At 42.7% G+C, this 27,526-nt stretch overlaps 2 protein-coding genes across 2 annotated transcripts in view; one reads left to right on the top strand and one right to left on the bottom strand.

The window, feature by feature from the left end:
• Nucleotides 1–508: 508 nt before the first annotated feature.
• On the bottom strand, nucleotides 509–11,244 carry serpinb1 (serpin peptidase inhibitor, clade B (ovalbumin), member 1). The gene is made up of 7 exons (XM_056414544.1): nucleotides 10,945–11,244; nucleotides 10,139–10,327; nucleotides 8,459–8,596; nucleotides 6,313–6,430; nucleotides 1,442–1,584; nucleotides 1,180–1,347; nucleotides 509–973 (listed from the first exon to the last, which is right to left on the bottom strand). Exons 1-7 carry the CDS (start codon nucleotides 11,074–11,076, stop codon nucleotides 566–568), a joined length of 1,296 nt encoding a protein of 431 aa, XP_056270519.1. The 5' UTR covers nucleotides 11,077–11,244; the 3' UTR covers nucleotides 509–565.
• A 14,104-nt stretch (nucleotides 11,245–25,348) lies between these two features.
• The window catches only part of mylk4b (myosin light chain kinase family, member 4b), a 34,233-nt gene continuing 32,055 nt past the window's right edge, over nucleotides 25,349–27,526 (top strand). Inside the window, exon 1 of the mRNA XM_056414532.1 lies at nucleotides 25,349–25,565. Within this exon, the coding sequence (XP_056270507.1) occupies nucleotides 25,501–25,565 (65 nt within the window). The 5' untranslated portion in view covers nucleotides 25,349–25,500. The remainder of the gene's footprint in view (nucleotides 25,566–27,526) is intronic.

The raw sequence follows: 27,526 nt of genomic DNA, 5'->3' as shown, positions 1-27,526 counted from the left end.
CTCTTTTTTACCATAGCACGATACATTTTTGTCCAATTGGCATGCAACTAATGCCAAAATGTTCATAATTCAATGCCCAATCTTGTGATATGCGAAGGTATGCGCTCTACCGAGTGCCCATTCTAGTTTTAATCTGTAATAACCGTGTAGACTTCTCATTTTGTATGCCGAAAATGTTGCTGTCACCACAATACAACTGGTGGATGGAGCACATTGTTTCCCCAGTTACTCTGGATAGTACAGTCCTAATGTGTGAACCCATTTCATTTGAACTACTATCAAAATGTCACTCCTTTTAACAATGTTGTTACTTTAAAACCCCAAAGTCTATTGTTTTATTTCACTTAAATTTATTCGTTTCATAACCCATTGATTCAGCCCCAAAAAAACTTATATAGCTATATGATATGTATGATTTCAGTGCAAAGTCCGAGAACAGAAATAAATCGGTTAAATTCAATTAAATATCCCAGAAAATAAAGCCTTCATTTCAAAGATTTTGCTCGGATTTAAAATATTTATTATTTATTTCAATTGGCACAATATCTTCATCTGCTGGTTCTGTCTACTGAGGAGACGAGAACCTACCGAGGAAGAGGATGGACTTGGTCTTATTGTGCCTGATGAAGAAGAGGAAGGGGTGGTCCGCTGTGAAGTGCTCCTCCCTCAACATACAGAATGCTACCATGCCCGCTGTGGCTGCAGCCGCCTCCGTCCCCTCCTCATTCACCTCCAGAAAGGCCTTGTGGGTCACTGTGGACAGGAAGAGTCCTCCTTCCCCGTTCATGCCAGACAAATCGGCCTTCGCCCCACAGAACACGTCCGTCATGCCGAGTTTGGCCAGAGGCTCGTTCAGCTCGTAGTCTTCCTCCAGCTTGAACTTGGGAAGGTGAACGATGACTTCTGAATGAACGTCCATGTTTTCCCTGTTGGTCCATTCATCCAGATTCTCCCGCGTTAGATCCTTCTCCAGCTGGAATAAAACAAAAATACTCTATTTAATCTCAAGCTCAAATTTATATTTAGAGGTTTTAAATATCAGCGTGTACACTTTTTTTCATCCTATAATCATGACATTTTATGTATGCATTTTTAATGGTTCATAATGTATGCATTACAGCTTATATTACATCCCTTGAAACCCTGGTTAACAATGGTAATTGCTTCGAGGTTGCGTACCTTCAGCAGAGGGTCAGAGCCGTCTGCGGTCTCCTCGGGCAGCAGGATGAGCATGCTGAGCTCATCATCCACGTACGGCAGCTCCAGGATCTGCAGGCCGAGGTCAGGAATGTAGTTGTAAGGCAGCTTCGTCATCTGGTACATCATCTGGACCTGCTTGGCCTCATTCTGACGCACAGGGAACACAGCATATCAAGGGGATCAGTTGAGTGAAACGGTTTCATGTATTCAAACTTCACGCGTCTACATCTGCAAACTTCACCTGGTTGACTTTAAAGGACATCTCTTTGGTATCAGCCTGACCAAAGCGGTTCATCCAGTTTCCCTTGAAGTAGATGGCATTAACCAGAGCCAATCGTGTCATAGCAGAGACTGTTCCAGGTTTCAGGAGATCTTTAATCTTATCTGAAAGGACATACAGAGACAAAGCAAGCGTTGAACCCAGGTTCACAGAGGACACTCTGGGTGAATTTATGAAAGGACTAGGGCTGTCAATCGATTAAAAAAAATTAACTAATTAATCGCACATTTTGAAATTGCGATTAATTAATCGCGATTAAAAGTTTGTTCCTTCTTTTTAAAGACAAAACTTCACACAGAGCTGTGTTTTCAAAAAGGCTCCTACATATACAGTGCCAGCGAGGTATTTAATATCGTGGATGATAATTTGTTTCTTCAGTGAAACATCAGATTAGTAAAAAAAAAGAAGTATATTGAGACCCCATTGGTCCTGTCATCTTTAACATTGGACAACAGCAGAACCAGTGGCCTTGGTAACTGACTGACATTCAAATAAGATAAGATAAGATAATCCTTTATTAGTCCCACAGTCGGGAAATTTCAGGATCACAGCAGCGGTGCACGTTAGAGCATTAATACAAATAAAACACTGTGGCAGCGGGGGGTGTTTAGGCTCTGCTGCAGAGTGGGTGGAGCGGGGGTGTGGTTCAGGGAATGGTGTCTGATTGTCATCAGCTGGTCTGATGAAAATCAGACACCATTGATGACAATCAGACCAGCTGATGACAATCTGTGTTTGTGTATCTGCGAGGCTTTGTCTTCAAAAGGGGCTGGATGGACTGAAGACGGGGTGGAGTGCCGAGCAGAGACACTGCCTGTGGTCGGGTACAATAAAAGATATTACAAAACATCACTCTGGCTGCTCATTCCGTGTGGCTTAAAGGGGGAACCTACCAGTGACGGCTAGACACCTGTCACACTGGAGCCAAACGTGGGGCCTTTTTTTTTTTTTTTGGTGGAAAAGCACATGGAGAGCAGCCGGCAACACTCAGATCTGCCGACCCAGCTATTGATGGTGCTGGGGCAGATGCTGGAGGGGATGGCAGCTATACAGCGGGACCGGACAGAGGCGAACCGGCAACTCTTGGGGGCACTCCTGGCCCAGGCAGAGAGGCAGACGGAAGCCCTGGAACGGCTCGCCGCCCGGACAGCTGCGGCTCCACCAAACCCTCCACCCTTGGCGGGGGCAGACGACGCTCAATCATTTCTGGAGATGTTTGAGGTGACGGCGGAGGCGTGTGGCTGGCCGGCGGTGGAGTGGGCGGTCCGTCTACTGCCTCTTCTCACCGGGGAGGCGCAGACAGCGGCGCTGTCGCTGTCCCCGGCAGCGCGGCACAATTACACGGCCGTGCGTAAAGCCGTCAGCGATCGACTGGGACTGACTCCGCAGGACCACCAGCGGAGGTTCCGGGAGGCAACGCTGGGACCCAAAGACCGGCCGTTTGCCTACGCACACCAGCTGAAGGACGCCGCCACCAGATGGCTACAGCCCGGGAACTCCGGAGGGGCGCAGGCGGCGGTGGAGAAGGTCGTCATGGAGCAGTTCGTGGAGGGGCTGCCGACCGGAACAGCAGAGTGGGTCCGCTGTCACGGCCCCACGTCGCTGGAGGCCGCCATTGCACGGGCGGAGGATCACCTGGCGGTGCACCCCGGCGGGCAGGTGGACAGCGACAGCTCACTGGCTCCGGCCAGGCCTACGCGGCCACTGACGCGACCCATACAGGCCCCAGCAAACACCGGCACCCTTCCCAACCCACAGGTAGTCCCTCAAACACCAGGGCAGGCGTGTTGGAGGTGCAAGCAGCCCGGACACGTCCGGTGGGAGTGTCCGCTGATGGAGGTGGGCCAGGTGATCCGGGTTGCCGGCTCTCCAACGCCCTCCCCAGGTCCTGGTGCGACATACCGCGTACCGGTAAGAATCCAGGGGGGTGTACATCAGGCAATGGTGGATTCCGGCTGTACACAGTCTATGATCCACCAGAGCCTGGTTCGACCAGGGGCATTGGTGGAGGCATTGTGGGTGAAGATAAGGTGTGTGCATGGGGACATTCACGAGTATCCCATAGTGTCAGCGGAAATTAGACACAGGGGGAAAAGGCATAACGTGAAGGTTGCGGTTAGCTCCCGCCTTACGCACCCCTTAATCTTGGGAACCGATTGGCCGGGCTTTGATAAATTAATGGGGAAGGCTGCGGGGGTGCGTTCACGGCAGACAGGGTCATGCGGTGACGCGAGGTTGTGTAAAGAATATATATTTTAGCTTAGCACAGCCTAGTATTGTTTGCATAAATATTATGTGTAAGATGGAAAACACTGAATGGAAGTTAAAATCTCCGGCAGAGCACTCTTGGTGAGGTTTTGTGAGCCCCCCTCCTCCGCACCCACACATTCTGGAGGTGATCACATACAAAGAGCTCTCTATACTCTCAGAGCAGGGGAAGGGAACAGAGACATTTACCTCACCGGACCGATAGATAAGGAAGGGTCCAGATGTGGCCATTATTCTCCTTTAGACACTTGGGGCCCCTCAATGGCCACACACTGACCCCTCACACACACACACTCACACATGGGAAGAGGCCCCCCTTTTGTTTGGACAGCCTTCTGAGAAGATCCAGACCCCATCCCTGCACAGACAAGGCCCCTTCCTGTCTCTCACACTTCTTTACAAACATATGAATTCATTGGCTGGCCACAAGAACCAATGAAGGAGCGACAACGGCAGAAGCAGAGGAACAAGAACCAATGAGAAGACACCATCCTCTTTACCTCCTGACCAATTAGAACTGGCCTTGATGGCTATTTAAACCATCGCGCCCTCTGTTAAGGCGCCTCTCTCTGGTCTGAGTACTCTAGGTACCAGCCGGAGGGGGGTCCATGCATGATGTCTACTTGTATCCTGATTTCTGAATAAAACGCGAACAAATGTAAAGTACAAGTCTACCGCTGCTTTCTTCCAGTGAGTACCGTCCAGGTGGTGTGTCGCTGTCCTGAAACTCCAACAGTTGTCCGACACTGCAGACGGGGAGGGGGAACCGGCGGAGCCTCCTAGGGAGACTCCTCCGGCTCCCGAGTTTCACTCCATGGAAGATTTTCCACTCGAGCAGTCTCGGGACGATACTCTACGCTCAGCCTTTGACCAAGTGATACGAATTGATGGTCAGTTGATGCACCCTGACGCAGCGCAGACATATCCGCACTTCACATTGATCAGGGACAGGCTGTACAGAGTGAGCCGTGACACTCACACAGGGCAGGAAAGCACCCAGTTGCTGATGACAATCAGACCAGCTGATGACAATCTGTGTTTGTGTATCTGCGAGGCTTTGTCTCCATAAAGGAGCTGGACAGGAGGAAGATGGGGGAGTGCTGAGCAGAGACACGGTCTGCTGTCTGGAACAATAAAATATATTACGAATAACCATCCGACTACTCATTCCATGGTGCTTGAAGGGGGAACCTACTAGTGACGGCGAGACACGTGTCACAAATACTAAACTAAAATACTAAATATACAGAGGAAACTAAATATACAAAGGGAAAACAAAGTAAAGTGTTGAGTTTGCCAGGATCTCCAGGATCTACTGCAGTGTGTTGTGCAGCCTGACAGCAGCAGGAAGGAAGGACTTTAAGTATCTCTCCTCAGACACGGGGAGGAATCAGCCGGTGGCTGAAGGAGCTGTGCAGAGCTGCGAGAGTGTCATGCATGGGGTGGGAGGTGTGGTTCATCAGAGACGAGAGCTTTGCCATCATCCTCCCGTCCCCCACCACCTCCACGGTATCAACAGGACACCCCAGCACGCTGCTGGCCTTCATCAGCTGGTTCAGCCTCTTCCGGTCAGCCGCTGCCATGCTGCTCCTCCAGAAGACCACTTTGGAGATCACTGACACCGTGCAGTAAACGAGGAGCAGGAGGCGGCCCATCGCAGAGGGGTAACGTCATTTTATCAGCGCACCCATCCTGACGCGGAGCTGCTGTCCACGGGCGCACTGCGGGGCTGACGGGGCTCCGTCGGCGGCGCCCCCTCTCGCCTCCTCCAAGCTGGACGAGCCCAGCTGCGCAATATGTCACGTTAATACCCTAAAGTATTTTGCATGTGACACACCCCCACGTGTTAGACATCAAACATTCCAGAACAATCTCAGCTCTGTAATAAGGCTCATTGTCCTCGCGCCGTGTTCTCTGGTTCTCTGACTGACAGGCTGCTAAATGAGCCTCACCTGTGAGGTGGGAGGTCCTTTGTGATTTACTGAGTGTTCATTGGTTGTTTTTTTTCCCGAAATGTTGACAGACAAACGGATTGACAAATCACGGTGAAGGTTTCGTGTGACGAGTTCTTTCCGCGCCACGTCGCCCCTCCGTTCCTCTGTGGATCAGAGGGGGAGACGGGAGGAAGGAGGAGCAGGAGGAAACCCGACTGATTCATCCACGAGTTTAAACTGATTTCTGCTCCTTATTTTCGCGGAGAAATAATTGTTTTAAAAACGGAAACAGTGTAAAAACTTCAACGAACACCGAAAGTAAACAAAGTTGCGTTAAAATATTTTAGTGCGTTAACGCGGCCAAATTAATCGCATAGATTAACGCGTTAACGCTGACAGCCCTAGAAAGGACACTTGTCAGAAGGGCTGTTTGCTGCTTCTCTCTCTCAATCTTTTCACCTCCCTGTCGTTTCCCTTCTGTCTGGTAAATACAGCAGGTCAAATAGAATTGTGATCCAAAAACCTATTAACAAGCACGAAAAGCCAACAGGCTAAGGAACTGTGTTTTTCTGTCTGTCTGTCTGCTGATCTGTATCGTATTAATTAGTCCAATTAAGAAGAATAACTCACTCTCTGTCTGCTGCTCTACCCAGCTGTTGATCTCTTCTCTGCAGGCTTCTGGAGCCCCCATGAAATCCACAACCTTCAGGTCTGCCTGGTAGTGCTTCTGTGTGGCTTCGATGAATTGCTGCAGTGTGGAGAAAGCATCTCATGAATTTAGTCATGCAAAGTTGTATATCTAATACAAATAGCTGAGTCATCCATGATTGAAGTGTAAACTCAAAACCAGTGGTGTATAGTAACGAAGTGGAAGTACTTCGTTACTTTACTTAAGTAGTTTTTTTGGGTATCTGTACTTTATTTGACTACTTATATTTCTGTTTACTTTTACTTCACTACATTTTGCAATGAAAACTTGTACTTTTACTCCGATACATTTCCCCTGAAACAGTATCGTTACTCGTTACTACGGAAAAAAATAATCATGAGAAACATCGGGGACTGTTGTGGAACACACCGCAGCGCACCTGAACGCATCACGAACACCAGGTTGGGGATCAGTGGTCCTTGCCGCGTGTTTTCTATTCCCAGTGATGCCCAGGATGTTAGCGAGCGGCTACAGATACGACTCATTTCATGTGGAGCAGCAATGGAAGCTACTCGAAAAACCACGGGGACCAAGATCAACGTCCGTGGCCATATTTGGGCGAACTCTTGTCTTTTGTCGGAGTGAAAGTTTCTTCCTACCGGATGAAGTGCCTCTTATGCCGACCGAAAGCTACGGAGATATTGGCCTTCAACAACTCACCAACCTCAGGAAACACATTGAGGTAAATTAAGAGTAATCCCATGAGCCGCAACGTTAATGTTTAGTCATCATAAACCTGTTAAGATATCTAGCAGTGTTGCCCACAGGATTGGAGTACGATATATCTTTGGCAGGAGGGGGGGAGACAGGTGTCTGATTGTCCTACGCATGTTGTATGTTAGGCTAACGTTCGCTAGCTATCGTTAATTAAATGAGACAATTAGCGTGAGTGGAGTAGACGGATCTCTAGCGAGTTAATGAGCTGAAGTGTTGACAGTTGTGAGAATTTGTTGATTTGAGTCGTCTTAGCTAAAACATAATGCTAATCATTACAGCATTATTATAATTATTTGTATTAATATTATAAGAGTGACGGTCCAGTAATGGCGACGATATTGATTTGGGACTGTTGCTGTGTTTAACTACAGAGATACAAGTACATATTCACAAATCAACTCTGGATGCACGGACAGTGCATGAAACTAAATGTATAAACTTCAAATTAAAACAAACTATTTTGTACAAAACTGTTGGTTGGGGTCATGACATGTTAGGAAGTGTTATTAATTCTATCATGTCTGTAATACTCTCACTTTATTTCAGGAATGGACTACATCAAGCAGCACATGGAAGAACCCTCCCTGCAGCTAGGTGATGCCACCAGGTCCAGTTCATCTGATGAAGAGGACTTCTTCTTCGTCATCTCAAGCGAGTGACAGCAGCAAACAGCTGGATGGAGACGTGGATCACGTTGACTTGCTGAAATGCTTCCCAACTGTGTGCTGCTGTCTGTGAAGCTAGACACACTCTACCTGCACCAGGGCCTGTGAAGCCAGACACACTCTACCTGCACCATCAGGGCCTGTGAAGCTAGAACGGCTCTTCAGCATCGCAGGACTCGTCTTCAGCCCCAGAAGAGCGACACTAACATCTGTCCATTTTGAAAATCAACTTCTTTTGAAGATGAACAATACATTTTTCACTTTAAAGTGATGATTCTGGTTGTTACTTTTGGTTCAGCTTTTTTCTGTGTTAATCGTGTTTTTATATTTTAGTAATTTCATAGTATTCATATATTGCTAAGTTCATCCTAGCTCATACTCCTTGTTCATGGCGGCCACAGCACCCAAACAAATAAACTTCATCATTCTCAAAATTCTGACCCTTTGTTTTTTTTATTAACAGCATTTACTTTTACTTTTACTTTCAATACTTAAGTACATTTAATATCAGAAAATTACTTTTGATACTTAAGTTTTTAAAAAATCAGATACTTTAATACTTTTACTCAAGTAGTATTCTCATAGGTGACTTTTACTTTTACTTGAGTAATTTTCCAGTCAAGTATCTTTACTTTTACTCAAGTATGACTTTTGGGTACTTTATACACCACTGCTCAAAACTCACCGGGAGGAAGTTGGCAGTGTTTTCTCCGTAAAGACGGTTGGCTAGTTTCAGGATGTATGACGCAGATGGTGAGTTGATTTCAGCGTTCAGTGTCTGGAATTCTGCGTGGACGCCTTCCCCAGAGCTGAATGAGAGGACCTGTGTGAAAGTTTAAAACAGCAGACTTTAATCTGGGATTAGCAATCAATGGAAAGATCCATATTGGCACCGGTTTTCGGTACCCAACCCTAGTTAATAATCCTTTGGAATTACATCAATAACGGCAAAGTTCAAGTAGTTACAGTCATTTGAAACATGCACGTCACTTTCTGTTGCCTGCGCCAGTCTCCATAATAAAAGAGCTTTTACGTGCAGTTGAGTTTGAGGTGCAGTTAGTATTCTAGGGTTGGGGACCGAAAACCGGTACCATACCCAACCCTAGTTGATAATCCTTTGGAATTACGTTAATGACGGCAAAGGTTAAGTAGTTACAGTCATTTGAAACATGCACATCACTTTGTTGCCTGCGCCAGTCTCCATAATAAAAGAGCTTTTACGTGCAGTTGAGTTTGAGGTGCAGTTAGTATTAAGACTGTATGAAATATGAACGTAATTTATATTCATTCTTCAGCTGAATAGGATCAAACATCAGAGGATTAGGTCCCTGTGTTTGAAATGAATGCTCTGTCACAACAATCACACCTAGATATACTGTTAATGTACTCTTGATCACATAGTGTATTTCTTTATTTCTGTATGCTCTTGTGTTTTGTGTCTTAATGAAGTCAAGCCTTCATCTTCAACCTGTAACCACTGCGGACAAACATTTTCATTTTGGCTCAATCTGACCGTTTGAACCCAGAGGTCATTAATCTAAATAAGACAAAAAAGAGCAACACTCAGAGGATTCACTGTACTTCCCAAAGCAAACCGGTTTCATGAACTGAAACCTCATTGTAAACTTCCACTCTTTACAACCACCGGCTTTTAACCCTGTGGGGTCTGGGGTCATTTTCTCGAGTTTACACCATTTCTTAAATTCACTTTTAAAGGCACTTGCATATTACACATACCCATGTGTTTTACATCAACAATTGCAGAGCAATCTCAGCTCTCTCTATAATGAGGCATAAGTGTCCTATGGCACAAATGTAAGGAGATAATATGGCCCAAAGCTGAACATTGAATTTTGATTTTAAAATAACAACTCCATATCTCTTGTGAAAACATACCTTTACTCATTTGGACAAACTGTTTTGGTGTTTAAAATTAGTTTATCAAAGGCTCACAAAAGAAGTAACATGTATTAATAAAATGCTACATACATGTAAATAAATGTCTAAAACCAAATTTTTGATTATTGTTTTTTAGTAGAAATGTGGTTTGCCTCACCATTTACTAAAATGATAAAAATGGGAGTGAGAAATGACTTCATCCTGCAGATAAAGCTTCATGGAGTGTGTGAAACACTATGTTACTTGTTTCAAGGTAGCACTTTAAGGTCAAAGCTCAGGTCTCATGAGACTTTGGCTGTCTGAAAACACGCCCATGCTGCGCCTATACGTGCATACACCTTTAACATCTGTTTAAACAGCCCGGACTTCAGCCACACCCTGGTTAATGAAAACAGGCCAAGGTGAATGCAGTTCACAAGGTTCACGGCATTTTAATAAACATGTAATAGAGAGACAATGTGCTGACCTTCGCCATCTGAGCAGCAGTGTCTCCTACAGCCCCCAGGTAAACCATAGCCAGGGCCGAGCTGATGCTCAGCGGGGAGACAAAGATGTTCCCGGCGGGGTTTGCTTGGCTCAGAGTGCGGAGCAGCTCAAAAGCAAATGTTGTGTTTGAGTTGCTGATGGCGTCCATGACTGATGTTGTCAGCTTTTCCTGTAATGAGCACATTTATTATTACATTTTGTCAAACACATTTCCCCCTTTTTATTTATTGTCCACCATCAAATAAAGGCCCAATGCCAACAATGAATCTGCCATGTTTTGTACAGTGTGGTATTGTGGTTAAGTGGATCCTCATCCAAGGCTCTATAACGTTACATCTGCCACAGGGTTAATACTCTGTGGTGTCTGCATATAATATTATGGTAATTCACTTTTTATATTTTTTTGCCAATTACAAACTCTTTGTAAATACAAACACACTTTGTATCAAATGTTGTATTTTCTCACGTCACGTGTCATTTTGACGAGGAGGCTCTTCCAGTTTTGCGCGGAGCAAGTGAAGGTGCGTTCAGGTACCCGGAAATAAACCCGCTCACAACTTGCCCTTTTTTAATACCTGAAGTAAATAAATACATAACGCAGAATGCACGCGGTGTAGCCAAACGACACGATGCGCGTGCGTGTGTACGTGGGTCTCTGCCCGCAGTATAGCCAAACGACACGATGCGCGTGCGTGTTTATGTGTGTTTCTGCCCGCAGTATAGCCAAACGACACGATGCGCGTGCGGACGTGCGTTTAAGGCCTATTAGCTCCATTGGTACATTACCTGATGGTCCTCTCGCAACGACGCGCTCAAGATGTGAGGATGTGAAAGCAAAACGCAGCACGCAATAGTCAGAGAGAAGGCCCTCGAAGCACAGAGACCACACAGCGGGGGGGCGGGTCCAGCGCGCCTCATTTATGGGACCACAAACAGTGGCTGTCACCGCAGTCTGTGGACTGCAGTCAAGCCAGCCGCCACTTCGAAAAACACAGTCAAGCCAGCCCGCACGATTTTTTTCAGTACACGTATATACCAGACATTACGGTACGAGCGTGTGAAAGCTGTCTTCAAAATAAGAGCGAACTTCCGGTGAACGTGATATGACGAAACACGCCTTTAAATACAGATATATGAAGAGATGAAAAATCATGAATGGTATTAATGGTGAACACATTAAATGAAATAAAGTAATTATTCCAATATTGGGATATTCTGATTTAGAATTTCAAAATAAAAGCTAAAGAAAATCACATTCATGTGCAAATGGGTGTCTAATTTCAGAATAGATTTAGAACACAATGGTGCGTAGTTACAAAATACTTTCACTTCTGATTCATGGTAGAGTACCTCAAGGTGTCATCCAGAGATAATCAAGACATTCTGACGTTTGATTTCTAAATGAAAGCACTTCATAAAGAAAATAATAGTAATATATTTCCAATATTTGATATTTCTTTGAAGCAAATCTGTAACTTTCTTGAAAAAATCACACTGCAGTCTTGTTATTGGTGACCTCAGCTAGGTCCATGATTATTTTCATGAGATATTACTGTGTAGATTTTGAATAAATTCAGTTTAAAGTTAGCGAGAAATAAATATTATTAATATTATGGCAATATTTGGATTTTATTTTAAGCAAATCTGTAACTTTCTTGAAAAAGGTTACACTGCAGTCTTGTTAGTGGTGACCTCTGCTAGGCCCATGAATATCTTCCTGGGATATTACTGTGTAGATTTTGAATAAATTCAATTTAGAGTTAGCGAAAAATAAATATTATTAATATTATGGCAATATTTGGATTTTATTTTAAGCAAATCTGAAACTTTCTTGAAAAAGGTTACACTGCAGTCTTGTTAGTGGTGACCTCTGCTAGGCCCATGAATATCTTCCTGAGATATTACTGTGTAGATTTTGAATAAATTCAATTTAAAGTTAGCGAAAAATAAATATTATTAATATTATGGCAATATTTGGATTTTATTTTAAGCAAATCTGAAACTTTCTTGAAAAAAGGTACAATGCAGTCTTGTTAGTGGTGACCTCTGCTAGGTTCATGAATATCTTCCTGAGATATTACTGTGTAGATTTTGAATAAATTCAATTTAAAGTTAGCAAAAAATAAATATTATTAATATTATGGCAATATTTGGATTTTATTTTGCATTGTAGCTTTTTTCAAGAAAGTTTCAGATTTGCTTAAAATAAAATCCAAATAGTCATAATATTAATAATATTTGTTTCTCGCTAACTTTGAATTGAATTCATTCAAAATATACACAGTAATATCTCATGAGAATAATCATGGACCTAGCAGAGGTCACCACTAACAAGACTGCATTGTACCTTTTTTCAAGAAAGTTTCAGATTTGCTTAAAATAAAATCCAAATATTGCCATAATATTAATAATATTTATTTCTCGCTAACTTTGAATTGAATTCATTCAAAATCTACAGAGTAATATCTCATGAAAATATTCATGGGCCTAGCAGAGGCCACCATTAACAAGACCGCAGTGTAATTTTTATCAAGAAACTTACAGATTTGCTTCAAAGAAATATCAATTATTGGAAATATATTACTATTATTTTCTTTATGAAGTGCTTTCATTTAGAAATCAAACGTCAGAATGTCTTGATCATCTCTGGATGACACATTGAGGTACTCTACCATGAATCAGAAGTGAAAGTATTTTGTAACTACGCACCATTGTGTTCTAAATCTATTCTGAAATTAGACACCCATTTGCGCATGAATGTGATTTTCTTTAGCTTTCATTTTGAAATTCTAAATCAGAATATCCCAATATTGGAATAATTACTTTCTTTCATTTAATGTGTTCATCATTAATACCATTCATGATTTTTCATCTCTTCATTTAGTTTAATCTATCACTATATCTGTATTTAAAGGCGTGTTTCGTCATATCACGTTCACCGGAAGTTCGCTCTTATTTTGAAAACAGTTTTCACACACTCGCACCGTAATGCCTGGTATATACGTGTACTGAAAAAAATCGTGCGGGCTGGCTTGACTGTGTTTTTCGAAGTGGCGGCTGGCTTGACCGCAGTGTCTGTGGGAGGGACGCGTGGCTGGGCGATAAGATACGGACTGGTTACAAGTACATACCATTATAGGGAGGCAGGGAGGGGGGAAAGGCCATTATAGTGTTGTCAGAACAGTTGCACAAGCTTAACCAGGAGTAGAGAAAGATGAGGCTACTAGTCCAATATCATCCAGTAGAACCACGCCCATTATACATATATATATATCGCTATATATATACAGTATATATATATATATATATATATACAGTATATATATATTATATACTGATACTGTTTATGTGTATATAAGTATAAATTCATATATATATATATATAATTATTATATATACACTATATATACTATTATATTCCTGTAAATATCCTTTCTTAACCCTTGTGTTGCCTTCGGGTCAATTTGACCCGATTCAATGTTTCACCCTCCTGTCGCCTTCGGGTCAATATGACCCGATTCAATGTTTAACCCTCCTGTTACCTTTATATTTACTAACATATTTTACCCTTGAGGTCAATATGACCCCAGCTATTAAAATCTCCAGAAAATTATTAGAATTAATATTGTTTTCCAAGTTTAAGTGTGAGGTACTTTATGTTTGTTTGTTGACTCCCGAAAGAACACCGACATTAAACATTGAATCGGGTCAAATTGACCCGAAGGCGACAGGAGGGTTAAATATTGAATCGGGTCAAAATGACCCGAAGGCAACACAAGGGTTAAAAGTCTAAATCAAAGCCTTCTCTACAGTGCCTGGAAATGCAAATAGCAGTCAATATTTTATTTTGATATCAGAATCTAAGATGTGTTCAATTCAATTCAGTTTATTTTTTATAGCCCAAAATCAAAGCCTGTACACATATTGTCCCTGTCTGGACCTCACATCGGATCAGGAAAAACTCCCCAAAACCCCCCAGAAAAAAACCTTTCACAGGGACAAAGTGGAAGAAACCATTGTGTAATCCATTGTGTAATCCAGCATTATGAATTTCTCGTCAATAAACCTATACATTTTACTCCCACTACATGTCATGACTAATTATTTTGCTTATTCAGATTCTCACACCAAAATACAATTGACAAATAAATTCTGAAGCGTTATAAGCGATTAATAAGCTACTCTGCAGGATATAACGCAGTTAGAAATGTGCCTAGCTGCAATGTTGACTTAATGTACACATGAAGCAGAGGTTGCTCTTTTGGAAAATCATGTGTCAAAAGTTTCACTGCAGCCCACTGCTCATTATAAACATGGGTAAAATGCAGAGAAGAATTTCCCCACTGGGATCAATAAAAGATAGATTATTATTATAAAGGTATCTATATGATTTCCTGTGTCAAGATTACCGTGTCCCCGCCCATCATAAAGGTCTACATGAGTTTTTATTTATTATAACTCATCATGCCGGACTAAATTACTCATGTTTCTCATTTTAGACTAGAAAATATTTTAGTCAACGAAGAAAGAGTTTAAACAAGCCAAAGGGCTCTGACAAAGGATTTGAGGCCAGCACTCGATAGTTGGCGCTTAACATTTAAAAAAAGTGCTTTATCACAAACAAATGAAAAGAGGAGGGAGAGTTGATTATAATTATGTTCAAGTCCAATTGCTCCAGAAGAAAATGCACAGCTGAATGACACTGCAATGGAATCATTGTTTCTTTTTAAATGTATATGTACGTTCATGTTGCTTGTTTTTTTACACAATTTGGAGGCTCTAGTGGCTGCAAAGCCCAATAATTAGAATGAAAAATGAGCAAAGGCAATCAATGCGAACGCAAACAGAGATTACTTAACATCTGTCTTCCACTAGAGGGAGCCGGCGTCACGTGTTGTCCCGCAGATGAAAGATGTAGAAGTGACAATCAGAGAAAATCATATTGGTGGGACAAACGGACAATATAAATATTGTACTCGTCCTATGATGTGATCTTGTTATTAAACAAGTCAAACATGTTAACGCAGATGTTTGGGGCACCCCCACTACAATCCCTCGCATCCTGTCATCCCCTAACTCCTCTCTGACTGTGGGATGAGTGAGGGACTCAGATGAAAGAGGGCAGTCCCTCCCTCCAGGAGGTGTTCTGTTCCCGCAGTTGACGTTGCTATTTCCATTGTGTCCTGTCAACATGTGGTCAATCATCAGAAGGCCTCATGATGGACCATGTCCTCATCAGCCATGTCGTTCAGGAGGGGACACAGAACATGGAAAGAGGATTACAGGATGAGGATGTTAAGAGCAATGTCAGACCTCATGGTGGGAAAGGACATGTGCAGCTCATGCAGCAATAGCTGAACATCTCCCACACTCGTTAAACTGTCCTTATAATCACGTGACAATGTTGTTTCAAGCTATATACTGCCCATAACGAGTGAATTGACTTTGGCATGTAATGCAGTGGTTTGCTCCTTTAAATGAACAATCAGCATTTCTTTTAATTTAATGCATCTAAAAACAAAAACAGTAAAGATTAAAGGTCTTTGTGTGGTCGGGTTCTTCTTTCTGTATCAACAGTTGCAGAGTGATCATTTGTTCCAATGTTGTATTCTGCTTATTATGGACTGTGGACCTTTAACTGACCTATAATTCGATGGTAGCACACTTTTCTGTTCAATATGTTACACCTGGCAGGAGACAGGGCATGTTGACAGAGAATATGACCTTTCATAAATCTCATCATTGTTATTCTGACTTATTTAGGAGTGTAAGATGCAGCAGGCGGGCGCTGAGGAATGTGTGAGTATATATGTTTGTGTGTGTGTGTGTGTGTGTGTGTGTGTGTGTGTGTGTGTGTGTGTGTGTGTGTGAATTCCACATTGTTAAACTTACTTTACCTATGTCCTTCAGCCGGGGCATGAAAGACACTCTAATGCCCCAGACCCAGAAAGCAGTTAACAGTTATTAAGTTGTAAGGACCGGTGGCTTAAATGGCACAAATGACAACACAAATAAAGGCCTGAATCCCCAAAAGCCTACCCGCTGACACAGGTGGCCAAAGCCGGAAAAAAAACCCAAGTCTGTATCAGGTGATGAAAGAATAAACAGATGCGATGAGTTGTTTGTGCCATGACAGTGATGGATGTAGGTGTAAAGCCAAGGTCAAACAGCTTACCTGTACTGAACATCAATTCATGGCACATCAAAAATAACCCGAAGTAGTACTCGGTCTTGTGAGTCCCCGGACAAAGCCAGAGGATACAGACTGTCTGGCCTTACTTTGCCTTTTGTACTGTGGTTAAATATAATGAACTGTCTTTTGGGGAAGAGTTGATTTGCTTTATTTTCAAAAGTAAAATGATTCGAGGGTTTCAGTCTCATTACTTTAGCTGCCCAGACCTCAACTTTACAAGCATTGCTGACAAGTTCACCATCGACCATCAACTGAAGTCATGTTTCTGCTGCCGCAAGTGACCCAACAAATAAATGATTGCAACTTTAATCAGGAGCAAGAGTCAGGAAGGGTTTAACCACGCTTAACACAATTCAGGATTGTTCACACATTTATGTTTTACCAATTAAACAAATAAGCTGTGTGTAAAGTAGTGAGGCTTATTGTTCTCCTTTGCACATGGTCGCCGTATTCATCCGCATGTACATCCAGAACTCAAATCACAAATCAAAACTCACCTGTTGAGAACTTCTGCTTTTAATGTGTGACTGTGTGCTCTGTGTTCTAATTGTTTTTATGATCATTTTATTTTTACTTTTATTTTATAGATTTTAGGATGTTTTAATCATGTGATGTAAAGTGTCTTTGAGTGTTTTGAAAATCGCTATATAAATTAAATGCATTATTATTATTATTATTATTTCTCAAAAGAAACCAGTACATGTTTTTTCCCAACTATTATCTACTACTAATTATTTCCGCCATGAGGCTTAACGTATCACAAACATATCATCACCATATAACGTTGTTGCGGCTCATATTGATCAAACACAGAGTTGGAGTTGGGTTGTGTCTATATATGATGAATGCAAGTCCAACAGACTCTCCTCTTGTAGCCACTACCTCCAGAGCAAAAGATGGATGTTCCACGAGTCTCTTCACTTCGTCTAATTGGGCAGGTGGTGCACAGTGGGCTTCATCAGAGCCTGTTTGCTCAAAACAACAACTTCCTGTCTGTACCTGCACGGACAAAATGTGTGCAGGTGTGTCTATATACTATATACTGAACACATGCTGAACACAAGGTGCCATAGTCCATGACATATCACCAGATACCAGTGGTGTGCCGTGGGCCGTGGGCCTGGGCCTTCAGTGAGGTCCTACACAGTCCCACCCGAATTAATCCACCTCGTATTACTATCATTATGATGCCATGGCTCTAGACACGATACAGTTAGACAGAGACGCAGTATAACCAGGTGTTGAGTCACCTTGAAATTGACATTTTTATTCAGGGAATTGCAGGGGAAGAGTACAATACAGTCCAGAACATAGTCGAGTGCAACAGAGTTATATTAATATTCTTCTTCTATCCATTTCTGGTCCACAAACTTTGAGCTTTAAGTCCGACTTTTTTTTACAGTGTGTTCACTAAACAGCGCATTGTCACCCAGAGCAGTTTCACCGTGATGATGAAGATGAAAGTTCCTGTTTACCCAAACACATGACACAATTAATGAGTCTTTTCAATATGTCCCTCTTGTTCTTCACCTTTTCATTGTGCAGCTCCGTTGCCCTGCGCGCTTGTTCGTTGATCTGTAGATCCGCTCGGGTGTCTCCAAAAGTTTTCAAAGCACCATTGCTTGTAAGTGCGCCGAGCCGGACTCTGGTGTCTCGTTGCTGCCTTGGTTAGACAACTCAAGTTTGCAAAGCCAGTGTGGCTCCCAACACTAAATCGATCACTTGCAAATAATAGGCATTCCCAGCAGTCCGGGGAGCAGAGCTTCTCGGAGCCTGTGAGCCAGGCCCGGGGTGGGTAATCGGGAGAATCGGGAGAGTTCCCGGTGGGCCGCTTCACTTCTGGGCCGGTCGAGAATTTGATTTGTTGACATTTGTCATGTTAGTCCATCTTCTCTTAAAGTGGGCTACACACGTTCCGCATTCTGACACCGCAACCTCTGCATGGGTTGTACCATGCGAGGAAGTTCACCCCTCCCAAATAATAGAGTTGGTTCAGTCCATTATGGAACCAACCAACTCAATTTGGGAGAGGAGAACTTCCTAATCGAGTTGGTTCGGCCCTTAGCCGTCTTTTCCAAAAACTTTTCTCAGCTACGGATAGCTGGGCCGGCCCGACCGTAACGATACGCGTCATGGAGGATGGACGGGAGGAAGAGGGCAGGAGGGGCTGAAAAAGCCAGGTTGAAAAAAAGAAAGGCATTGGAGGAGGATGCTGCCAAATGTGCCAAGCTTACAGATTTATTTTCAAGAGGACAAACACAAGTGGCAACTGGTAAAGAGAGACAAAGGCCTAATGATTAGCAACATAACTATTCGGCTAACGTTGTAGCCTTGATTAATATCATTGCAGCGTTGTCAACCTATTCCCAAGCAAAATATTAAATTGAATTAAAATATTAGCCTTTTTATATCACCCAAAATATGGCGATCCATAGACTTTGCAAATATTATGGAAATATTGATATATAATATTGATATTGATATTGAAGTATGCAGTAATATGACTCTTAATTTTTCTTTGTAGCTTCGGAGCAGCAGATAAGACAGTCTCCTGCTGAAAATGATGAGCCCGACATTTGCAATGAGGAGGCCATGACTACAGGGACAGGTAGAGAGGATAACAGAGGAAACAATATGAATTAAAGTTATATATTCTAAGAAAGAGCAGTATATGACAGTACTTGATGAACCAATATGCATTGTTTGCTCAGAAGTGGGTGTAGTAAAGGAGTAAATCACCACTATATAATACTCATGCAGAAAAATGATAATGACCATGACCATGACCATGACGGCCCCCATGAGGTCTCACTCCAACAAATCTGGCCTACTGCCTAATCTGAGTCTGACACCCCTGCTATGCCCTTCTGCCTTTTTTAATGTTATGCATATTTTTTGTTAACTTCTCATCTTAAGTGGATTATTATTGTTGTATTTAACCTTTACATTATTTGTTGGACCATGGTATTAATAAAAGAACTACAGGATAGTAAGAGCTGAACTGTTGCTTCATTTATCCAATATCCACTACCATGAAAAAAGTGGGCTGGTCTTGAGCCTGAAATTCCCGGGCTGAAAAATGGCCCCACTCCGGCCCTGCTGTGAGCCATCGGTAGCGCTCGTAGTTGGAACTTTGAAAGTGGCGAACGGACCTCTTCCCCGCCTGTGACGGGCTTTGTAGCGTCGGCGTCGGTCTTAAAGTTCGTCTTGACTCTTGAGAATGGCGTTATAATTATATCCTCGACCAAATCGATATCTTCTCCTCCTTCCGCCATTGTGGGTTGAAAAAACAGCTTAGTAGTACGCAAATTAATTCGTTTATCAAATTCAGTTTCCTATAGTTCTGAGGTTCTGCATTTACCTGCCCATAGGTCCCGCCTCTCAATATTGGTTATCCAATCAAAAGACGTGCACGCCCTCCGCTCCTGTGCCGGTTCCGGGGCCAGCTAGAAGGCCTACAGGAGCCAACTCTAAAGCTGATTGGTTGACACAAAATTTTCATTCCCATTCACTTTAAGCTACCATCGCCCGCAATGTTGATTCTGCAGGCCTAAGGGCAGATTTTAGCCCCCTGGCAACACACGATGGCTGAATATGATTGGATAAAAGATCTAACATAAAGACCAGCCCTCCAAATCTCAACCTGGGGCTGGAAGCAGTGCAACCAAGAGGAAAGCTATGAAATTAAGAGAATAACTCTTACTCTGGGAAATAATTGAATACATATTTGTGGGAAAATATATTTAGAAAAAAATATATTCTGATGATGTTTAGGCCAGCAGAGAAGGCCTTGCTGGCCCTGACGGCCCACCATTGCCAGATACTATGGGAGCATGCTCACAATTCTGACGTCAGCTTAATGCTGACCTCCAGAGTTATGATCCCCTGAGATGCAATTAAATAAGGTGTCACGCACTTGATCCAGATTCTCGAGGGATTCAGCTGCTCGGTCTGATATTAGCCGAGGTTGAACACCGCGTACCAGCTCTTTCTGTGTTTGCTCAGATTTCCCTTCGCTATTTAGCTAAGCACTTACCCATCCGCCGAAGGATCTGCTTGTAATTACATGCTCTGTTTTTGCAGAACTGCATCTGATGTTCTTGCTGGAGATCATCCACCTAAGATGGGAACTTGTGCCATTAGCAGTCGGCGCTACAGCTGGGAAATCATTCGGCACAGCGATTTAAGAAGACTGTGCACGCTGGCGCATGTGTGCAGCATATGTGTCTATGATTCGTCGAAGCTAGCAGTAATGCAGACCAAAAGATACGAGGTGGAGGTGAAGAGTGTGTACATGCAAGAGCTATAAAGATGCGCTCGGATGCCCGCCAGGTGCGTCTGCATTGACCACTGCTGTATTGTGCGATTGAATAAATGCAACCCATCGCCGAGACACTGGTGGGCTGCAAGCCTTCGTAAAACGCTCTTCATTCAGACTAAAAAACAAGCATCGATGTGTCTGCGGGCGATGAGTTCAAAGTCTGTGTATAAAATGTTGCCAAATACAAAATGAAGCCGCCTGCCCACTCAGCAGCGGCTCGGTGGCGGTGATGTACTCAGCAGCGTCACCGATCACATGATCCTCCTGGCAGAGAAAATAATTAAGATTGTCACTTTGGCTGTAAAAAAAAAGTTGATACATAAAGTATATTCCAAATAAGTAAGTCTTGGAAACTGTATCTAATTTGGACATATGCTGTGTGCAGCGGGAAAGCAGGTACACGATGGAAAAGCAGATTTAGATACAGAAAACTCCGGGCATGTGATTGGCAACGGATGAAGGGGCATGGAAACAAATATGGTGAATCCACACCCAACCATACGCTGCTTTGATCATGCACACCATATTGTATCATTCCATCACTCCCTTACGTGTCTGTAACCAGGCAAAAGAGACTCTAAATGTGCTGCGGATTTCTAGACATGCGATCATGTCAGTGTACTTTACTTATCATCCCCATCTTCCATTTGTGCACTTCAGGTCAAGGTGCCCTTGATTTGCTCACAAGGAAAGAAAGCCTCAAAGTCTGCATCTTTTGTTTTGCAGTTCACGTGCAGGAAATACACTTGAGGCAACCCTCGCAGGAAACCCGATACGTCCTAAACACTCTGCGGCCACCATGCCAGATGGTTTACACAGCATAATTTATAGCCTCGAAATACCTTGCAGTAAATGCAGCTCTTAAAATCTATTTTCACGTTTTCATGTCTGTAATAACTGTGTTATGTGGCTGTCGTACAATGTGTCATCGCAGGATTTATTTTAATTTAATTTTACTATAGTCAGTTTTTGTTGTTGTTTAGTTTTGAAAAAATGTCCACAATGATGACCAACAATTTTTCATTTCAGAGGTGTCGTTCCACAAATGGTATTCAACTTTTTTCAACTTAATTTAACTTGAACCACATTAACAAAATTAATTTTAAATGAGTGAAGTTGATACCTTTTCTTGAGAAAGAAACCCTACTTTATATATATTTAACTTTATTAAAGGGAGATTTTCCTCTTCACAATTATTTTAGTTCATGGACTTTTGGTACGTCACGGTATAATGAATACGTTTTGGTGTCCATGGTTCCATGGTTCTTGAACAACCCAGTTTAAACCAGACTCTGGGCGGTGAAGGTAGGTGGTGGTGCTCAGGTCAGCCAGCAGCTGTCTGTTTAACTGTGTTCTATTATTGCCAGATAAAGACTTCACCCTTCATTACACAGCATGTTGCTTCTCAGGTCTGAGCAGCAGAGTGTCCGGCACACTTTATCTAATCTCCCAGTGAAATATGGAGCTGTTTATGGAAGCTGTGGTTTTGAGTGTTCCCGTTGCTGCAATCCGTCTTGTCGGCATTATTTGTTGGCACACAATACTCCGTGCTGCCATATTCCCTGTGCCAAACGTTACTAATTTCCCCAACACAATCTAATTGAGTGTGAGCTATATATAGGAAATACAAACGTTCGGCCCGGGTCGACATCTTTGCACCGATGTAAAGCTCCGTTAAACCCCGACAGCCTCGGGCCCGGCATCACCAATTAGCACACAGAGAGAACGTAGAGGGACGGGAGGGCGACAGAGGGGCGAGCGAGGATTCAGTGTCAGGGCCGAAGACTAACGACAGAGCTCACTGATAACGACACATGATGGTCATAAACACAGCAGACGATAACGAGGCAATCCCGGAAGAGGCCGGTACATCGTGTTGTTTTATTCCACATTGCTGTTTCATGTTGGGGAAGTTTGTCATTAGCTATACTAATGCAATAATTGAGTAGAATATTGTCTGCTGTTATTTTCGCACACGCACACAAGGCACTGGGAATTGGTTTCATGTGTATATTTCCTCTTATTTGATCATTTTAGATTTATTTTGTAGGGACAGATACATGAGCTGAGAGTCTGAGTAGACGGATGTCATATATCATAGCATTTGTAGTCTCAACAAATGTGCAATGCTTGCTCTGGTTAAACAGATTAAAGACTGATTAAAGGTGCTATAAACGGCTCGAATGTTTACATGCATCTCATCGTGTTGAACCCACTGATAATCATCACCCGACCGATGAGTCTTTTAACTCATTACCTTCGCAACAAATGTCATAAAGGAATCAATAGCCAATTATGGAAAGAATTTGATTGGAAACTAAAAGTCAGATATTTTCATACACCTCTTGTAATCTCTAAATATGTGAAGGATCCTTCAGCTCCATTATGCTGGAGAAAATGTGGAAAAATAGGAGATCACACGCATATCTTTTGGGACTGCCCAGTAGTCAAAGGTTTTTGGAAAAATATAAAAAAAGAAATCAATAGAATCATTGAAGTGGAGGTACCCTCAGACCCATTAATATATGTGCTGGGGTCTATACCAAGAGATTTAGGGGACACCAATCTGAGGTATATTCTCCGTATACTTTTAATGATTGCCAGAAAAATAATAACTCTGAACTGGAAAGATGCAAAACCACCAACCATAACTCAGTGGAGACAGAGATTAAACCAGGTCCATACAATGGAAAAAATGACTGCAAAACTACAAATGACATTAGATATCTTCACAAGAAGATGGGCGTGCGTGACGTTATATCTAGAGTCGATATTTAATGGAGATGTTATAACTGAGAGGGGTTGAGGTTGTACACATACAGTGCAACTGCAAAACAAAGAGGTCTCTGAAAAATCTGGGTAGGAAATGAATGTCTGTTGATTTGTTTGTTATTTATTTATTTTTTACTTTTCACATTAATGCCTTTTACCTTTCTTTAGTTATTTTACTTTGTACTCCATGCTTACCATTTGGTGGTATGTAGTTTGATTGTTTGGTCCTTCCCTCCCTCCTCATTGGGTCCTACTCTTGGAGGGTATAAACATGTGGGAGGGGATGGGTGGGAATCTTTGGCGGGTGTTTATGTGGATATGGATGGATTTGGATGTGTGCTGATTTTATTTTGTTGTAGATATATATATATATTTTTTCTTCTTTTTTCTTCTTCTAGATGTCAAGGAATAATCTGTTTGTGGAAAATGCAAAAGAAAAAGTTATAATTTTTTTTTTACAAATAAAAAAAAAAGAAAATGCGGAAGGTTATGTTTTGATCGCCGTGTATTTATTTATTTATTTATTTGTATGTGTGTTATTCGCATAACCAAAAAAAATGTAAACCGAATCGCATGAAATTTGGTGGGATGATTGGTTATTATCCGGGGACCATTTGATTAGATTTTGGGATCGATCAGGTCAAAGGTCAAGGTCATGAAAAGGTCAACATCCTCTTGAATCGCATGAAATTTGTTGGGATGATTGGTTATTATCCAGGGACCATTTGATTAGATTTTGGGATCGATCGGGTCAAAGGTCAATGTAAAGGTCATGAAAAGGTCTATGGCAGCTGTCTCTGATTTGGCCAGTGTAACAGGACCGCGTCCGTTACCCGTGGGTTTCCCCCTCCAGCACCAAGGATCAGCCAGGCACCACGAGGTTTTGCTCAACGACATCTTTATTTTGTCACACACACAACACCGAGCAGACCGCAACACTGTGCCTCTGCTCCCTTTTCCCCTCCACTCTCAAGTGGGAGCTTTTATAAGGGTGGCCTCGGCTGCTGACTGATTGCCAATCACCAGCAGCCGAGGCCAAATCAGAGACAGCTGCCACAAGGTCAAAATCTTCTTTTTACCATAGCACGGTCAATTTTTATCCAATTGGCATGCAACTAATGCCAAAATGTTCATAATTCAATGCCTAATCTTGTGATATGTGAAGATATGCGCTCTACCGAGTGCCCATTCTATTTGTATCTGTTTTCCGGCCTACAACTTAACTTTTTTCGTTCCCTCTAGCCACTCAGTGTAGTTACTAGTCGTAGTAGATTTTTGATGACTGTAAACTTCCCCGCACCAAAGACAGAGGAAGTGACTAGCTGGGGAACACAGTGACATAGTGGCTGCATTTAGCAGCCAAAGAGACAGATATCTCCCTCAGGAGTTGGTGGAGACCAAAACCAGAGCGAAGGGGAGAGTGATTATTTGGCTGAAATGAATGCTCATGTCCCTCCACGCTATCGCTGCGTTCATAACTCGCTGATAATGTTGTGTTCGCAACTCGTTTTCCACTGCTTTCAAGTGGCCAAGTAATCAGTTGCCGGTCGGTTTAAACAGACAGTACCACAGAGAAGGAGGATACTCCTTTCAAACCAGACGGTGTATCTTTGCTCCCCCCACGCTGTATTTCTCTTCCTCCCTCTGTTTATCAACCCTACAGAGACACATGGCACTCTGGCATGCCACTCATTCCATTAGAACAAGCCACATTCCCTGGATCACTTCCTCCCCTCTGTCCCTGCTTGTGATTCCTATACTCCGCAGAGCAGACCCCCCTGCTCTTCCTCCTCTTCCTCTCCCTCCTCGCATACTCCCCCCCCCCCCCCCTCCTCTAGTGCTTATCTCGGGGCGTCAGTGGTTCCCACTGCAGAGAGCCACAAGCAGCCAGAGATTCCCAATGAGCCGTCTCTCTTGATGTGGCTGTCTGTCCGTCACACTGGATCAATTTGCCCCAGCTGGTGTGAAGGAAGCATCCAGGACCAGGACCAGGACCTAGAATCACAAACCAGTGGAGGAAGAGAGGAAACCTGGAGAGTCTGACTGCGTCACACCCATGAGAGACATGGGAGGGAAGGAGAAGAAGATTTTGGTGATTGCAAATGTGCACAACTACCAAGGGTGAGTCTTCTGTTGCAACTATTAGATCAATATTTTCACTGTCCCGAATTGAAATAGATATTTCGGACATGACCGACTATCCTCAGAAATGTCAACTTGGATAATGACCATGTTTTGAATTCTAACACCTTCTCTTCCTGCGAGATCAGTTACGCACAGTTACCATCCTGGTGCACATTTACCCTGGGCTTGGCTTGAACAAATATTAGTACAAATACTTTTTGTTAAATGAATACTAAAAGAAATATTTAAAAAAAATGCTGAGATGAAAGAAAATAGGAAAAAAAAGATACAACATCAAATATTTGTGTGTGTGTGTGTGTGTGTGTGTGTGTGGGGGGGGGGTGTTCTGCCTTTATTTGACAGAGAACAGCGAAGAAATAGGGTAAAAAGAAAGAGAGGGGGAGTGGGGAGGTGGGGACGGCGGTATGTTTATGTTATGAAGCAAAGGCCGGAAACAATACCTGGTAAATTGCAGTTATAACCACTCGGCTTACAAGGCTGATGTATACTTTTGAAACTCTTCGAACAAAGCCAGCCGATATCACACTTGTTGTGGGTTGTGTTATTAGATCTATATGCAATAGCTCATCAAACTGGGTGAGAACAAGAATCTATATTTAAAATGATCTGCTCTATTCCACCGCTGGCTCTTACATGATTTGGGTGCAAAGCAGAATGCGGTTCAATGTGTTGTGGATTAAAACGAAGGGATCCGCTTTGTTCTTGGCGAAATGGAAAGGTACGTTGAGTGGAAGCTCTAAAGTTACTCTCTTCTTCAGAGGTTGCCGAGTTGTTGTCAGGTTGACGGATTGGAAGGGCTGCTGGCACCAAATACGTCCGTTAGGACACAAATGAGTGTGTATATCTGTACACACTATACAGCGAGTGTGTGTGAAAGTTGTGTGTTTGTGTATTATCTTAGAAGCAGTGGCGGCTGGTGAAATTTTTTTGGGGCGGTTGGTACAGGTTTAAATAGCACTCCACAATGAGAAGAAAAGAGGTTTTGAGTAGAATATTGTAACAAAGCTTTATTTCAAGAACACAGTGCTCAACACTGTCCACAACAACGAAACAAACGAAACATTGGATTCAGAAAGAGATGCATCACATTGTACATTGGCCCCACTACTTGTAAAGAAGCCTCTCTTTCAAGTTGGCAAACAAACAAAAAATATGCCCGTGCCAAACCATATACACTGCTTTTAAAGTCCAACAGCATTGCTATCATTGCCAAATGTATTGTAATATCTACAAAGTAACAACATATGTTTAGTTTGCCAGCATTAAAAGCAGTTTTCCTCAAGTTATTTCACCTAGGTCCTAAAATGGCCTTGTGTAATTAGATACAGTATATTATCATAAATAAAATGTGTGTACGTGCTGATCTGGAGTCAGTTTGGTAGGATTTGGGTATGAATAAATTATTTCATTTAAAATATGGATTTTTATTTAAAGATATTCATGTAATTTGCATGCAAAATAGGTCTACCCGAACCAAGGACACAAAATTCAACCCGCAACACTTCAAAAGTGGCCGATTCCCGGGTCATTGCCTAAAATGACTGAAATGTTGTAGATGCCGACACACGTTAGAACAGCCTCTAAAAGGGAGGGCTTCTCCGTGATAATGGCGATATATTATATTTTTCACATTAACTTAAGTGGTTGTTGACAGGGGCTTACGGTCTCCCACACACATTTAGCGCGTCAACACGGTATATTTACTATTTAAATGATTTGGCATATAATGTTTTTTGACAGTATTTTTTCTTTTTCTTCTTCTTCTTTTTTTTTCATCTCCAAATTTTAAGAGGGGCGGCGCACTAGCGCCCCCTATGGACGAGCCGCCACAGGACTTGGTGCCCTACGCACAGCGTAGTGCGCGTTATGGGAGCGGCGGCGCTGCGCGCACACACACGCGCACACACACACGCGCACACACTCAGTGACACCTCCCC

Source organism: Pseudoliparis swirei, chromosome 5 (assembly GCF_029220125.1).
Source record: "Pseudoliparis swirei isolate HS2019 ecotype Mariana Trench chromosome 5, NWPU_hadal_v1, whole genome shotgun sequence".
In the NCBI taxonomy this organism is placed as follows: Eukaryota; Metazoa; Chordata; class Actinopteri; order Perciformes; family Liparidae; genus Pseudoliparis; species Pseudoliparis swirei.
The sequence above is the reverse complement of the archived record's forward strand: the minus strand, read 5'-3'. Positions and strand labels throughout refer to the sequence as shown.

Coding starts and splice junctions, on each gene's coding strand:
- serpinb1 (XM_056414544.1), bottom strand. CDS start 11,076: ATGAGGCGCGCTGGACCCGCCCCCCCGCTGTGTGGTCTCTGTGCTTCG. Junction 8,597..10,138: donor CTGCTGCTCAGATGGCGAAG/GTCAGCACATTG, acceptor ACTTTCACACAG/GTCCTCTCATTCAGCTCTGG. Junction 974..1,179: donor GCTCTGACCCTCTGCTGAAG/GTACGCAACCTC, acceptor GTTTTATTCCAG/CTGGAGAAGGATCTAACGCG.